Source organism: Lutra lutra, chromosome 9, assembly GCF_902655055.1.
Source record: "Lutra lutra chromosome 9, mLutLut1.2, whole genome shotgun sequence".
NCBI lineage: Eukaryota > Metazoa > Chordata > Mammalia > Carnivora > Mustelidae > Lutra > Lutra lutra.
The window spans coordinates 130,136,018-130,151,544 of record NC_062286.1 but is presented as its reverse complement, the minus strand read 5'-3'; the positions used below and the strand labels follow the sequence as shown (position 1 = coordinate 130,151,544).

Below are 15,527 nucleotides of genomic sequence, written 5' to 3'. Positions count from 1 at the left end.
TTAAAAACACTTTAAGTAAGACTATTTTAAGAGAAGAATTTCTGACACATCTGGATATGGAAAACTGGTACTGCATGCCATAGAAGGTAAGTCTAAAAATAAAGGCAAAGACAAAAAAGCAAGATAATTACATTCACCCTGAAAACGATTTGCCTAGAGAAAGTTCTGAAGCCCTGCTTGCTCAAGAGGGCAATTGGCAAGGAAGAGAGAAGCAGTAAGGGCACGATAGCACCTAAGGGAGCCTTTCTCTGGGAGGAATAGATTTTAAAGAGGGAGACTGAAAAGAGAGTGAATGACTCCCTCACCGCACAGTTCACAGCTGAGTAATGCTAAAGTTGAACGACGGGAAATCCTGGATGAGAAACAGAGATTTTCAGCCCCGGGTTGGAATGAATGGCACAAGAGGTTAGCTCGGGGGAAAAAGCAAGTGGGCAGACTTGTTCTAGCTACTTAAAAAGGTCAAAATGTCCTTGAGACAGATTCTTCCCAACAAAGAAGTATAGCCTTCAGTAGACATGGAAGGTGGATAGGTGTGAGCATGTATGAGTGTGTGTGTGTGTTGTGTGTGAGTGTATATGTGTGTTATTGATCAAACCAGATTATTTTCAAGCTGTGTGATATGGATAAGCCAACTTCTCTGAGCCCCATGTTCCTCTTCTGTAAAGTGGAAGTAATAATAATCACCCTTCGAGGGTGTCATAGGGATGGCACCTGAGGGGCTGGCTAGGGTAGCGTCAGGGTGGGAGGGTCTTGGGCATCCAGCAGCCTGGATCCCTGTCCTGGCACCATCACTTCCCAGCTGGGAGATCTTGAGTGAATGCGTTCCTGACTCTGAGTGTGGGTTTTCCCACCTGTACAATGGGCTCTGAGCTGATCCCTCTCTTCATCTGGGCTCTGTTTCAGGTACGGACAGGCCTCCTGATGAACCTCATGGGTGTCCTACTGCTCAGCTTGGCCATGAATACTTGGGCACAGACCATCTTCCAGCTGGGTGTCTTCCCAGACTGGGCCGACATCCACTCAGCCAACATCACGGCACTGCCATCCGCCTTGGCCAACAACACATTTCGGACCCTTTGAGTTCCCCTCCAGGACTCTCTTCGAGCTGGGCCCTCTCAGAAGGCTTCTGCCATCACCTGCTGCTAGGACTCTACAAGGATGATCTTGAGCAGTTCTTTTCTGTGATTCAGTATGCAGCAAGCAAGGGTGACCTCCAGTGGTCCACTTGGGCCCACAGGCTCATTATCTAGGACACGGTCTCTTTCTCTTTCATGGAGGTCAGGGCCCAGACATCTCCCAGATCCGCTGCCAGAGAAATAAGTGCCTTTATTTCTGAGCTGTTATATGGCTAGAATGCAAGAGAGCCCTATCCCAGCAACAGGAAGCAAATCTGGAATATGGCATTTGTCTTAAACTGTTGGAATGGGGGGGCATTGATTCCTATGGGCACCACTAACACCCCCCACGGCCTACCTTAGGTTACCCTCCGGAGAGGTCATCTTGCCTTTAAAGGTCACCTTCCTCAGAGAGGAAGGCTTTTGGGGCCGCAGTGTTCCAGGTGTTCACAGCCGTGGTGTGTCCTGCTCAGTCGGTGCCCATTCTGTGCCCGTTGTTTGAACGTGAGCCCTGCCAGTACACCTTTCAGTCCCTGGAGACAGGGGAGGGACAGATGGCCTCTTGAGGACAGGGAGGCTGCGCCAACCCCCCTTGCTGTGCTTCTGGGGGCCCTGGCACACCAGGGGCATTCTAGAAACCCCCAACTGACATCTCTACCCAAGCTTTTTAGGATTTTTCTTTCTAATCTGAATCAGTTTCACTGTAATTCTGGGGTCAGGCCAAGCCCTACTGTCCTTCCAGAGAGGACTCTCCTACGTGTGGCCCACGGGGGCCTTTGTCACTGCCCTTTGTCACTGCCCGCTACTCCTGATTCCAGCAGCTGGTCTTTCCTTTCTTATCCATCCCCAGAGGGGTAAATGTGTTTAATTAGCAAAGGCCACGTTTTTCAGGAATGAGAAAAAAAAAAAAAGAAGATACACTGGGGCCTCATCAAAGGCCAGGGTAAAATTTCTCAGGCAGGCAAAATATCCTACCCTCTTCTGCAGAGGTCAACCGAGATTCTCCTGAGCCAGTGGCTGGTGGGGGGTTTTCTAGATGATTTGATCCCTCCTCGTTTCCAGCAGAAGCACGTGGGTATCCCCAGTGAAGGGCACAGTATCAGGCCCAACGGGCACTCAAGAAGTGAAGGGATTGGCCCAGCGCTAGCCTGGCACCAGACAGGTGCCCATGGGGCTTCTGGAAGCCTCGTGTCTCCCTTCCTACACATCTGAGGGACCATGATCCCCAAGCAGCAGCCAGAGACTCAGTACGGCACGAGTGAGTCATGGATGTTTCCCTGGGAGCAGCGGGGATGAGAGAGGAGAGGCCCCCACATTGGAGGATGGGCTCTACCTCTTTCCATGTGAGTACTTTAGTAATCAAGTCACAGTTGCAGCCCAGAGGGCTTGGGAGATGCTCTCTTGGAGAACAGGGGACGGGAGAAGTCCATTCACAGAGAAACCCATGGGACTTGTAACCAGATGAATCATGATTTCAAATACTTCTGATTGAAAATGTAATAAAATAAAGAGTGTTAATCAACACTGGGCCTATAGATTATTTGCCTTCTGGGCATAAGAGAGCTTTAGGGCCCCAAATTCCTGAGTTGGGGGTTCCATGGAATTGACCTCCCTGACTTGACTTCTTTACTGCTCTCTCCTCTCCACTCCAGCCATGTGCTTAAACCACCTTGCCTCAGGGCCTTTGCACATGCTGTTTCCTCTACCAAGAACACTTCACTTCCAATTATGTGCTTGTTTCCTCACTTTATTCAGGTCTGTGCTCAAATGTCACCTCCCTAAATGTCACCTCCCCAGAGGCTCTTCCCTGACCATCTGGTGTAAAATCTTGCCGTCACTACTCTCCATCTCCTTACTCTGCTCTTCTTCTGAGTGTTTAGCCAGGTCCCTAGATTTGTATTCTATTCTTTATTAACTTTCTCTCCCTCTAGAATACCAGCTTGTCAGAATACAAACTTTATTTTGTTGAGTGCCATAACTCTGGTACCTAGAATGGTTTCTGGCCCATACCAGGTGTTCAGTAAATATTCAATAAATGAGTCTATACCAGAATTTATAAGAAAGCAATCTTGCTCTCTGATCCGGAGTCTGTCCTATTCATTTCTTCGCTCACTTCTTATTCATTCAACAATATTTATTTAAAACCTGACTATGTGCTCATTCACTGACCCCGTCCACATGGAACTTACGTGCTGGCTGAGGAAACAGGCAGAGGACAGGTAAATAAGATGACTCTGGGTCATGATATGGGCTAAGAAAAAGATGAAACTGGACAATGTGACAAACTGACTCAGAAGCCACTTCAACCAGGGTGGTCAGGGAGGAATTCTCTGAGGAGGTGGCATTAGACTGAGACCAGAAGGAGTCAGTCATGGGCTCATGGTGGCTTGGGAGGAAGGTGGGTGGCAGGGGTGGTATTTCATTGGAAATATACATGAGACTCTGGTCTGGAATACAAGAGGAACACCCAGAAGTCAGAAAGAACAAACACAAAGCAAAACACCTGTTTGAGTTCCTGTGGCTATATAGAACACAGCAACTTATTGGCCTATGTTTCTGCATTTTAAAATTTTTTTGAGAGAGAGACTTTGAGCAGGGGAGGGGATACAGAGGGAGAGGGAGAGGAGGGAGAGAGGCTCTTTAGCAGGCTCCACGCCCAGCGCAGAGCCTGACAGGGCTCGATCTCACGACCCTGAGATCATGACCTGAGCTGAAATCGAGAGTCAGACATCTTACCCACTGAGCCACCCCAGCGCACCATGTTTCTGCATTTAGACAGAGCTCTGCAGGGATGGTTTTTTCTCTGCTCTACATGGTGTGGCCAGGGCCACTCAGCCAGGAGTTCCGCTGGAGTTTAAATGTCACGATGACCATGGAGCCTCCAGACCAGACCATGGAACCTGTCAGCCCAGACCTCTGAGCCCGACAGTGGGCTTCTCAGAAGGGCAAAAAACAGAAGCTACATGATTCCTGAAGGTCTGGGCTTGGGAGTTTAAGAATTCAACCCTGTCACACTCTATTGATCAAATCAAGTCAAAAGTTGGCCTGGTCCAAGGGGAGGGAACTAGGTTCCACTCCTTCGTGAGGAGAGTAGCATCCGCATACGGAGAGGGAAAGAGGCTTGGCCACTGTCTTTGGAAGACTCCCACCGTGACACCTGCGAGCAGGGTGAGGGTGAGATATGGCTGTGCCATTTTGAAGCAGGGTGTTGAGATGGCCAGAGCTCAGTAAAAAGATGCTTGAACCTACCCGTAATCAGACAAATGCAAGTTCCACCAAGATGCCACAACACGCCAATCCGACCAACGGAAACTAAGCAAGGGGACAAGAAGTGATGGTGGAACGGGAGGAGACTATAACTATAACCTCCTACCATCAGCCCGGCAAGCGACACGGCAGTAATTCGGGGAACTTGCTACCTGCATTCCCTGTGGCCCACTTTTCCTACTTCTGGGTTCATATCCCATTGTCCCATGGTCCCAACGGAGGTGATGTAGGAGGATATTCGGGCCACTGCTGTTGGCAGTACCTAGGAGCTGGAGGCCACCTAGGTGACCTTCATGGCGGGGGGTGGGGTGATGGTACTGAAGTGAAACATGGGGCAGCGCACTGTGGGAAACAGCAACCCGCAGAAGTGACGAACAACAGGCACGTGGAAGGTTTGGATACACAGGTACGTATTCTGGCACATAGATCAGGAAATTATAGAGTCAAGTGGGCAGCAGGACGGAAGCACTGATGATAGATGAAAAACAAGGTGAATAAAAGCCACTGAAAGAGGAGTTCTATGAACCACTTTGGACTCCTGGCTCTACCCATAACAGATCTTAGCAGGTCCTTTAGATTTTGGACTTTGGAGAGATAAGAGTGCACAGTCAGGGTCTCAGAAGGCAATAGTAAGCACACAGACTAGTCAATCTGAGGACCTCTTAGTAATGGTCTAGGTCCAAGGTGCAGGCAGAGGGCCAGGGAAACCATGAGGGAAACCATGCGGGAAACCATGTGAGTCCTCGGTGGTGGGAGGGAGGAGAACCTCCCAGCCGAGGCTTTGAGGGACAGAAGCCCACATGGGGCTGGCACCTTTACTCCTGGGGCACAGACAGCCTTTGATGATTTGAAAGAGGGAAATTGCCCTTTTTCTCTACACCTTCCCTCAGCTCTCTTGCTGGCACACTCCATGACCAAACCCAAACTTATCAGTAAGGGTTCTCCAGAGAAACAGAACGAGCAGGATGGAATATATACATATGTATACCCAGGCAAGAGTCCAAAGGCAATCTGCTGGCAGTATTCCCTCTTGCTCAGGGGAAGTCAATCTTTTGTTCTATCTGCACCCTCAACTGATTGGATGAGGCCCACCACATAATGAGGCAACAATCTGATTCACTCAAACTCCATTAATCTAAATGAAACTCTCATTCAAAAACACCCTCACAGAAACGTCCAGAATAATGTTTGACCAAACAGCTGGAGGTTGCAACCCAGCCACATTGACACAGAAAACTAACCATCGCATCCACAGAAGCCAGAATGTAGGAGAGTCCTTTGAGGCTGCCGAGCCAGGTCTAACCCCAGGGGTCAGGGGAGGAGAAGAGTTGAGACTGGGTCTAGAGGGGCAAAGTGAGGAAACATGGCAGGGAAGGTTTAGACCCAGCTGGAGTTTGTAACCTAGTGGTCCCCGGTTAGCATCCAGGGCACAGTCAGGATTTGGGGGCTACCTTTCATGAGTTTTAAACTATTAATTGGAGGCGCCTGGGTGGCTCAGTGGTTAAAGCCTCTGCCTTCAGCTCAGGTCATGATCCCAGGGCCCTGGGATGGAGCCTCACATCAGGCTCTCTGCTCAGTGGGGAGCCTGCCTCCTCCTCCTCTCTCTGCCTGCCTCTCTGCCTACTTGTGATCTCTGTCAAATAAATAAAAATCTTTAATAAAAAAAATAAACTATTAATTGATTTCTAATATTTTTAAATTCAGAAAATTTCACATTAAAACCTCGATTTGTTGGGGTGCCTGGGTGACCCAGCGGGTTGAGCCTCTGCCTTCGACTCAGGTCATGGTCTCAGGGTCCTGGGATGGAGTCCCACATCAGGCTCTCTACTCAGTGGGGAGCCCGCTTCCCTCTCTCTCTCTACCTGCCTCTCTGCCTACTTGCGATCTCTCTCTCTGTCAAATAAAATCTTTTAAAAAAAGACTTAAAAACACCAAAACCTTGATTTGTGCTTCTCTTGGAAAAGAAAAGACCAGAAAGTCTGGCAACAGGGGTCCCTATCATTACCTGGCAACAATTGTTTGTAGTTGAGTAGTGGTGGTGGGAAAACGCAAACTGATAGGTGAACACTCTTGTTTGCCACAGTCTCCACCCCTCTTTAATGCCTTACACTGACTCTCTTCCGTTTTAAAAACACCAGGTTTTTAAAACTGAGTACAAAAAAATGAAGGTACTATATCCCCTTAATAAATTTTATATTGATTATGTTTTGAGTGGATAATGTTTGGGATATATCAGGCTGAATAAAACTCTTACTGAAAGTTGAATAAAAATTTTATAAAAATAAACTTCCTTTTTTAGTCAGCTACTAGAAAATTTTTAATTATATAGCTCGTATTTAATATATATAGCTCATATTCTGTTTCTACTGGATAGCATTATCTTTTTGGCAAGGTTTTAGCCACCTCTCCATATTCCCAGGCTGAGTGGATGGTGGCAATATTCTGTGCCCACAGGCTGTAAAATTCAATGACTCCAACATTATCTGAAGCTGATCCTAGATCTGAAGGCTTACCACTTCCTCTTCCTATGCTGTCTTATGGTTCTGAATCCTCCACCCAGAAATTCCCCTCAAAAAGCTGATGCTATTTTGGATGATTCAGAAGACCCTTCCGGATGTGGTGGATTTGAAGCCAGGCCAGCTTTGTGTAGGCAGAGGCAACTGTCTAAATGTGCTGAGAAAAGCCAAAAATAATCTTCTGCCCTTTCCCTTCCTGTGCCACTGAACTCCCAAATCTTACACATTCACCAGAGGCTCAGGCCTGAGCTACCAGCGGCTCCCTTAGGCAGAGCTGTCAGCCCGGGTGGGAGAAAGCGGAGCAGGGGTATTTATGTAGTTACTGGGTGCTCTACCTAACTTATTCCACTGAATCCTCAAACAATCCTAAGAGGCAGGTATTAGTCTTTTCGTGAGAGCAGAGCCCACACAAGTTCAGAGAAGGACAGTGTCTCGTCCAAGGTCACACAGCATAGTAAGTGGCAAAGCTGGCGTTCACGTACAGATGTACTCCCCCCGGCCCAGAGCCCCCGAGGTTCAGAGGGGCAGCTAGCCAGCTCCCTAGCACCAGCCCTACCAAGGATTCCCGCAGAGGCTGGAAGTTGGCCTCGTACTGGCTTTGGCCCACAGACTTGTTCCGATTGGCCTGCCCAGAGGTCTTTTTTTAAAATGGGGGCTTTAAAAACTTGGCAACTTTTACATTAAAAAGGGAATGATTGGCATCTTTGGAAAAACTGGAAGGTCTGGTAATGTTGGACCTCTTTTCGAGGGGCTTCAACTCTCACCCAGAGCAGAGTAGAAGCTGTCCTTTTCGAGGGGGTCTCCACGTGGCACTTCATGCTGTTTCTGTGTGGTCTGCTCTGCTCTTTGCCTTAACTGGCTGGCCTCTGCAGGCGCCCAGGTTTCCTGCTCCCCGTCTACTCTGGGTGCTCAGTTCTCTGCAGACTCGGTGTCTGACCTGGCTTCCTGGAGGGGTTTGGGATCTGGGAAAGGATATCAGGCCCTCTGAGGGTCATAGGTGTGTCTCATTGGATTGTGTGACTGTGAGAATGTCACTTCCCCTCTCTGGGCCACAGAATACCCTCCTTCAGGCCTGAGCAAGTGACCCAGGCAACATGTCCTTAAAAGGGAAAGGATGGGGAGTCTGGAACACCACCTAAGTGTTCCCTTCCTTGCTGGGCCATCCGTCCTGCAGGGTGGAGGCCTGGGAGCACAGCAGAAGGCTCCCGGAGGAGGCAGCTTACTGGCAGTGAGAGAGCACAGAGATGCTGGGGTGTAGTGTCTGCTTCCAGATAGGGACCGGCTTTCCAACAGCCCAGAGGTGTTCCCTGCCAGGCGATGACTGCATCAGAGCGCGCACGCAGGGACCTCACACTTATTAAGCGCCTGCTGTTTGCAGTGCCAGATGCATGGGAAGGTAACACGAGCCTTGTGAACCCTTCCCTCCGCACCAGTAGAGCCCAGCGACTGACCAGTCCACTTTGGGGCACGACTGTTGGCTATAAATCATGGCTCTAGTTAATTCTCTGGGTCTCAGTTTTCTGCACTGAAGAGTGGAAGTAGCAATACCTACCACAAACGGTTGTTGGAAATAAACATTCAGGGAATTCAAACAGAGCTGTTGAGAAGCATGTCTGATACTGGTCAAGTGTGCCATAAATGTTAACTGTTATTATCATTCCTCTCTTTTAAAAGGAGGAAACTGATGGGCTCGCCTCCTCAAGGTCACACAGGTAAGGAGGGACAGAGCTAATGACAAAAAGCCAGCTAGAGAGGGGACCAGAGCCACTATGCTTGAAAGAGCGGAGGTCCAATGATCTCCTGTGCATTCCCACCGCTCAGAGTTGGGGATCAGCCTCCTCTTGGGGCACACAACTGTGGAAGGGGAGAGTGAGGGGAAGCCAAGCAGAGTTCTAGCCCTGACACTACCACTAATAAGCAGGAGGGCTTTATGAGCCTCAGTTTCTTCCTCTGTGAAATGGGAACATTCTCCCTTCCTGCTCTCAGGATCACAGATTAACTGCTTGGAAAAGGCTCTTTCCTCCCACACTCCCACCCACCCCTGCCTGCCGCCGGAAGGTGGTGAGGCAGCTTGCCCAACCCCCGGGAGGTGGGCCCAGGGGGGCAGGGCAAAGCCACCAGGAGGGCTTAATTAAGGGCCAAAAAGCAGAAGCAACAGGGTTTTCCCCAAGTTCTAGAGAATACAGTTTGCCTCACTTCCTCTCCACCTGCCAGCACTGCTCGAGCCTGCCTGCTCTGATCCAGATCCACGGCCATTCAGGAAACATGAGGGCCCTGTGGGAGACAGCTGAGCACCTCGCCAGGACCAGGTAGGTCTGTAGACCCTGGACCCTGGGACCACAGGCAAGAAAGCGGTCAGTGGTCAGCCACCATGGGTATGAGCCTAGCCTCAAACTCTGCCATTCCCCAGCTATGTGACCTTGGGTAAACGCCACCTCTTTGAGCCTCAGTTTCCCCATCTGTGAATGAGAGTAGTAACAATGCCTACAAGATAGTTGAACCGAGGGACGCCTGGGTGGTTCAGTCATTAAGCATCTCCCTTCAGCTCGGGTCACGATCCCAAGGTCTAGGGATCGAGCCCCACATCAGGCTCCCTGCTCTGCAGGGGAGGTCGCTTCTCCCTCTCCCTGCCGCTCCCCCTGCTTGTGCTCTCTCTCTCTATAACAAATTTTAAAAATCTTAAAAAAAAAAATTGAATGAGAAAATGCACACACAGGGCTTGCCATCATACTGGGTTCAGAGTAAGCACTTAGCAGATGGCAGTGGCTTTCCCTGTCATTCCCAACACTCCCCACAGCCTTGGCCTCCAGTATGGCTTACAGATGGTTTCCCTTCCCCTATCCGCTGTATTCTTTGCTATTCTTTTAACGGCTACCGTGTCCCAAATACTCATTATACAATAGGTAGAGGTTTCCATCCTAAACAAAAATGCCCTCAGGGGCCAGAAAGGCCATAATTCATCATCTCTGATCACAAATGGGTCCTTGGTGCTGCCCAGCTCGGATGGCATTGGCCTGGTTCATGAACTCTTCCAACCTCCTGCACAACTATTTTCCAACCTCTCCTCCCTCTTCAAGGTTCTACTGCTTCCTCCAGCTCGCTCTCCATCTGCCGACCTCGCTTTCCCGCCGCCCTGAGCAAACAGAAGCAATCCTACCACAGCCTACAAGTATTTAGGGAGCTACATGCCGGACTCTCTTCCAAGCACTTGGGCTACATCAGTGAGCAAAAGAGACCACATCCCTCCCCTTGAGGTATTGACGCTTTCGTGACAGATAACCTCTGACCTGCTCCTCATTCTCTCCCAGACATAGAGCAACCCTCCGAGGGGCTTCTTCTATTCCCTCCTGTTACAGACAGGAGTTACATGTCTTACAGAAACAAGAAAACTGAGGTACAGAGAGATTAAGCAACTTGACCAAGGTCGCACAGATGGTGAGTGGTGAAGCAGAGATTTGAACCCAGGCGGTCTGGAGCCTGTGCCTTCACCATGGCTCTGTCGTGCGTCAGAAAAACCACGGCTCTGTCGTGCATCGTGGGAGACATAGGCACCCACACTTTGCCCATCACACTCCCCCCTTTTGCGCTGCCCATCTTACCCGCTGCCTCTGCATGAAAGATCACTCCAGGGGGCCTCCCCTTCATCCGCACCCCCCTCTTGATTGGCTTTCCCACCTGCAAATTTAGGGTCCCACCCGACCAGTGGCCGTGGCACCCTGTCTGCACACCTTTACTGCAAACATGACTTGGCTCACTCATGTCTCACATTCTACTCCTTCCAATCTCTCCCGGGCCCCCTCTAGTTAGGTTTTGGCCCGAGGTGCCACCAAGCTGCCCTTGGGCAGTCCCCAGGGGACCTCCCCGTGAGTAAATCCAATAGTCATTGCTTGGTCCTCAGCTCGTTGACCTTCAGCAGCCTTTGACATACGTGGCCGCTCCCCTCTTGCTGGAGCATTGTACTGGCCTGGCTTCCCCAGCCTCCTTCTTGACTCCCAGCCTGGGGCGAGGGCTCTGCCCTCCAGTGTCTCTCCTCCCCACCAACACAGTGTCCCAAGGAGTCTCCTCCTGCCCCGTGGCTTTAACGTCATCTATAAATCAATGATTTTACATGTCATTTATTTCCCATCTCGGATGACACCTGGGGGGACTCAGTGGCACATGCACCAAACCTCAAGGTCATCCTTGACCTCCCACTTCCTCTCACTCCCGCAGCCAATCAGACTGACTGTTGTGTTGGCTCCTCCAACAGAACGTATCCAGAACCCAACCTCTTCTCACTAATTCCTCTGCCATCCCTCTTTCACGCAGGTTCAAGGAGGACAGGGATTCTCGTTCCCATTCGTTCCTGTTTCTCCAATGGTGAGCATATAGTAGTTGTTTAATAAATACAAGGACAACAGACTAGAAAAGTTCCTGAGTGTTCAGCAGATCCACTCCCCACGCCTCTGAATCAGAGAGGAGACCCTGAGGTCCACAGAGAAGGAATGTCCAGGGTCACACAGGAAGCCAGCCAAGACTGTGAATTCAGGGGAAACGGTGTCTCTCTCTCTCCCAAATTTTGTCTCTTTCTTATTCTCCCTCGTCTGTACTTCTCCCTCTCTCCACAATTCTTTCATTCTCCGGGGCGAGGCATCCTCCCAAACCTGGAAATATGGACACAGGCAGGCCCAACATCCATCCTCACATCCCCCGGAACTGGGCTCTTTCCTAATGAGCCCAGGGAGGCTGATCCTGGGGCAGCTTCTGACTAGCTCAGCTTGGGTCCTGTGGGTTTGGGGTGAGCTGCTGGGGCTGACCCACGGGGGAAGAGTGCCAACCGCTGGGGCTAAGCAGCCCGTTAGCAACGGAAGGGTTTTGAGGATCAGGGGCATTGAGCCAACATCCAACCCCTCATCCTCCTGAAAGTGCCCCCCCCATCTCCTTGTGTGCAGGTGCAAGTCCTGGCACTTGCTGCTCTCCAAGGCCCTCCACCCCCTGCAGGCTGCCTGGGTCGCCTTCTCTCAGCCGGTCCCAACCAGCTGTGGCCACCTGCTGACCCAGCTCCTGCTGTGCAGTTCCCTGGCTGTCGCTGCCGCGGGTCTGACCCACCACTGGCTGGTGTCCTCGCTGCTTTACCCTCCGGGACCCTCCGCCACAGTGGCCACCGTCTGGGGCCTCCTGGTCTTCCTAGTGCTGGGCCTGGTGCCCCCGGCCCGCTGCCTGTTTGCACTCAACATCCCTACCCTGGGCACGGAGCAGGGCCGCCGCCTGCTTCTCTCCTGGAGCACAGCCACCCTGGGTGTCGCCGTGGTGCCCAACGTCTTAGCCAACATGGGTGCAGCGGGACAGGTGCTGAGATGCGTCACAGAGGGCTCCCTGGAGAGTCTTCTCAATACCACTCGACAGCTTCACGCAGCGTCCAGGGCTCTGGGCCCTGCCAGGCACGTGGGCAGCCACGGCTTGACCCTGCAGGCCCAGGGCAATGGCTCTGTGTTCCGGCTTCATATGCTCAGGGTCACCCGGCAGGTGCTGGAGGACTTCTCCAGCCTGGAGTCCCTGGCTCGGGCAGCCGTGTTCGGGACCCAGCAGGTGGTTGCCGGGCTCTTTATGATGGGCCTCCTGGTGGACTCGGGCTGGTATCTCCATCGCTACCTGACCGATCTGCGGTTTGACAACAACTACGTGACCCGGCAGCTGGCTTGGCAGCTGGCGGAGACCCAGGCCACGTACTTGGTGGCCTCCCCACCAGCCTGGCTGCTCTGGGCCGCCCGGCCGAGGCTGTCCCAGGGGGAGCTGCTGAGTTGTCTCCTGAGGTTGGGGCTGCTCTCGCTGTTCCTGATGGTCACAGCTGTGATGGTGGCCACAGACCACGTGGCCTTTCTGCTGGCTCAGGCGGCCGTGGACTGGGCTCAGAAACTGCCTGCCGTGCCCATCACGCTCACGGTTGAGTATGACGTAAGTGCAGTGCCAGTGCCGGTGCCGGGAGTAGAGTCATTTCCTTGTAGTAAGGGGCGGGGTGTGTTAACCGCTTAATTTGCAATTTAATATTATTTGCCTCTAAGTCCCAGTCCTTGGAGAAGCTAGGGGAACCCTGGGGCATTGGCAGACAGGCTCATTTCGTTCCCAGTACCTATCAGTGCAGTGGTTCCCATTCTCACCCCTGTGGCAGATGAGGACCTAGATACCCAATGGCTTGAAAAGAATTTGACCCCCCAGGTCACTCTTTTCCTAAGTGGCAAGGTGTCCTAGCTTCATTTTCCCCACTTGTATGAACTGGACGGCCCCTCCTCAGCCTCCCGGCTTATTGTGAGTCTTAACATGTGGTCCCCTGTGAAAGCACCCAGGAGAGGTCCAGTCACGTCACCACGCTGAACAACTCACGGCTGAATGCATCAGAGGGGAAGAGGGCTTACGAAAGATCTAGATCAGGAGTTTGCCAACTGTGGCCCCTGCGCCAAACCCCGCGGGCTTCCTAGTTTCGTAAACTGAGTTTTCTTAGAACACAGCCGTGTCTTTTGTCTACATAGAGGCCCGTGGCTGTGCCAGAGAAGTTGACGGAAGCTGATAGTTGCATCAGGGACTGTATGAAACGTATTCTTCAACTTTTAAGTTTGTTTCTTTATTCTGATTTTAAAAGAAAATAAAATACTTCCATGAGCCCCCTTGAGCGGAGCCCGGTGGAGAAGCGGGCCCTGGCCAGAACCAAGGATCCAACCGAAAAGGTCTAGCTCCAAAGTTTGAATGGTCAACCTCTGACCTCCCTGCCTCCCCACACCTGCTACTGTACACCCTGAGGGAAGAGCAGAGCCTAATTCTTAGAAGCGGGATATTGGGACCTGCCTTGGCTGGGACAGACCCCCCTGGCCTGGACACATCGTTGTGTGACTTTAGGCTGCCCATCTTTTCAGTGAGGCATTCTGGGCTCAACCTCAGAGGAGCGTGCATATGTGATGAGAAAGACATCTAAAGTATTCGCTAAGGGCTTAGCAAAGAGAAAATACCCACAGCACCCATTTGTTTTCTCTAAAGCGTTCTGTTCCAAACGTGATAATAAAAATAGCATTTGCACCGTGCTTTTTGTTTGCCAGAAAGTCTGCTTCTGGTTCCTGATGTCGTGTGCGGCTCATCAGTGCCCAGGAGGCCGGAGGCTGGGCTACTTCTGTGCCCGTTTTGCAGAGGGGGCAGGCGGCCTCAGGGGGTGGGGGACAGGGAATGGCCGCAGTGTCCGTCTGTTGACCTGGCCTTTTTCTCCTCTTTGAAGGCCACATACACAGTCCTTGGTTTCATCTTCTTCCTCTTCAACCAGCCACCTCCGGAGAGCCTCTACCTCTCCGCTCACAACTCCTTCCAGTGGGAGCTCCGCTTCACCTCCCCGGGCTGCCCGCTGCTGCCCGCCCAGAGCCCCCACACTACTGCCTGCCTGACTGCCGGGGCCCTGCAGCTGGTGGCTGGAGCCACCGTCCTGCTGGAGACCTATGCCCGGCGCCTGCGGCACACCATCGCCGCCTCCTTCTTCTCTGCCCAGGAGGCAAGGAGAGTCCACCACCTGCACGCCCGGCTCCAGCGCAGATATGAGAGGCACGGAGGCCAGCGGCTGCCCCTGGGGCCTCCTTCCAGCTCTCAGACCCCGGTCTACCAGCACGCACCCAGCTTGGATAGACAGGCCAACCACACGCTGGCCACTGGAAGGAACCGAGAGCACGCGGCAGAGGGTTAAGAGTCTGGGAGCCGCACAGACCTTGGTCCTCCTGCTGCCTTCTATGTGACCTCGGGTAAATGACTTCACCTCTCTGAGCCCCCGTTTCTACACCTGCATAGTGACTGACCTAAAAACCACCCACGTGACCTACTTTCCATGTGTGGCTGTGGAAAGGAAGGAATGTGATACTGGGCACAGCAGGCTTGAAGAAGCAGTAAAGGCCTCTGCACAGTGAAGACCAGCAAGGGCAGAGACAGCCCGAGGTTCCCCCCTCCCCCCAGGAAGCTGGGGGTCAGCCTGGGCTCTCTTCTGCATACACTGCTTTCCCTAGTGTATGGAAACTTTACTTAGTGAATGTATCTAAATGCTCCTGGAACTTACTCATACATCCCCCAAAATCCTCTTACATTTAGCCATCTAAAATTTTCTTGATTTTATAAACGGAGTATTTATTAAATCCTAAATTCGATTATGTTACTCTTTTGTTTCAAATTCCGCTGGGGCTTTCCCATCCAGGGTTGCCAAGAGTTAGCAAATAAAAATACATGACACCCGATTCCGTTTGAATTTCAGATAAATAACAAATACGGATTTAGTCTAAGTACACCCTTGGGACATTCTTATACTAAACAAACTTATTCTAAACCCGTATTTGTCGCTTATCTGAAATTCAAATGGGACAAAGCCGTCCATATTTTATCCAGCAACTGCCTCCCCATCGAAATTCTAGTAAAACCGCAGCTCTCTGCCCTGTGGGCTTGGTATTCCCTGTTGTCCCCTCCAGATCATTCTCTGCCCTGCTCTAGCCCAGGAATTCTTACCTCCGTGAACTGTATCACCCTGGCCCCCCCGGCCTCTGAGTTCTAGTTGGGCTCAGCCAATGGGAGGTACTGGCTAGCGATCCAAAGTGCGAGAGGAGGGACGCTTGGGTGGCTCAGTTGGTTAGGCCAC

General features: G+C 51.6%; 2 protein-coding genes across 6 annotated transcripts in view; both read left to right on the top strand.

Moving 5' to 3' along the window:
• The window catches only part of SLC13A3 (solute carrier family 13 member 3), a 68,440-nt gene extending 66,428 nt beyond the window's left edge, over positions 1–2,012 (top strand). For all 3 annotated transcript variants that reach the window (XM_047745666.1, XM_047745667.1, XM_047745668.1), the window contains exon 13: positions 904–2,012. In XM_047745666.1, coding sequence (XP_047601622.1) covers positions 904–1,080 — 177 coding nt within the window. In that variant the 3' untranslated portion in view covers positions 1,081–2,012. The remainder of the gene's footprint in view (positions 1–903) is intronic.
• A 7,069-nt stretch (positions 2,013–9,081) lies between these two features.
• Positions 9,082–15,038, top strand: OCSTAMP (osteoclast stimulatory transmembrane protein). 3 transcript variants are annotated; one of them, XM_047747053.1, is made up of 4 exons: positions 9,082–9,207; positions 11,207–11,257; positions 11,830–12,832; positions 14,139–15,038. In XM_047747053.1, the coding sequence occupies exons 1-4, from the start codon at positions 9,164–9,166 to the stop codon at positions 14,592–14,594; spliced, it is 1,554 nt and encodes a 517-aa protein (XP_047603009.1). In that variant the 5' UTR covers positions 9,082–9,163; the 3' UTR covers positions 14,595–15,038. The 3 variants fall into 3 exon arrangements, 1 of the variants encoding a protein (XP_047603009.1); XR_007130391.1 differs by lacking the exons at positions 9,082–9,207; positions 14,139–15,038 and adding an exon at positions 9,590–10,152 and having other exon boundaries at positions 11,207–11,904; XR_007130390.1 differs by lacking the exons at positions 9,082–9,207; positions 14,139–15,038 and adding an exon at positions 9,590–10,333 and having other exon boundaries at positions 11,207–11,904.
• Positions 15,039–15,527: the final 489 nt, after the last annotated feature.

Coding starts and splice junctions, on each gene's coding strand:
- OCSTAMP (XM_047747053.1), top strand. CDS start 9,164: ATGAGGGCCCTGTGGGAGACAGCTGAGCACCTCGCCAGGACCAG. Junction 9,208..11,206: donor GAGCACCTCGCCAGGACCAG/GTAGGTCTGTAG, acceptor TCTTTCACGCAG/GTTCAAGGAGGACAGGGATT. Junction 11,258..11,829: donor TCGTTCCTGTTTCTCCAATG/GTGAGCATATAG, acceptor CCTTGTGTGCAG/GTGCAAGTCCTGGCACTTGC.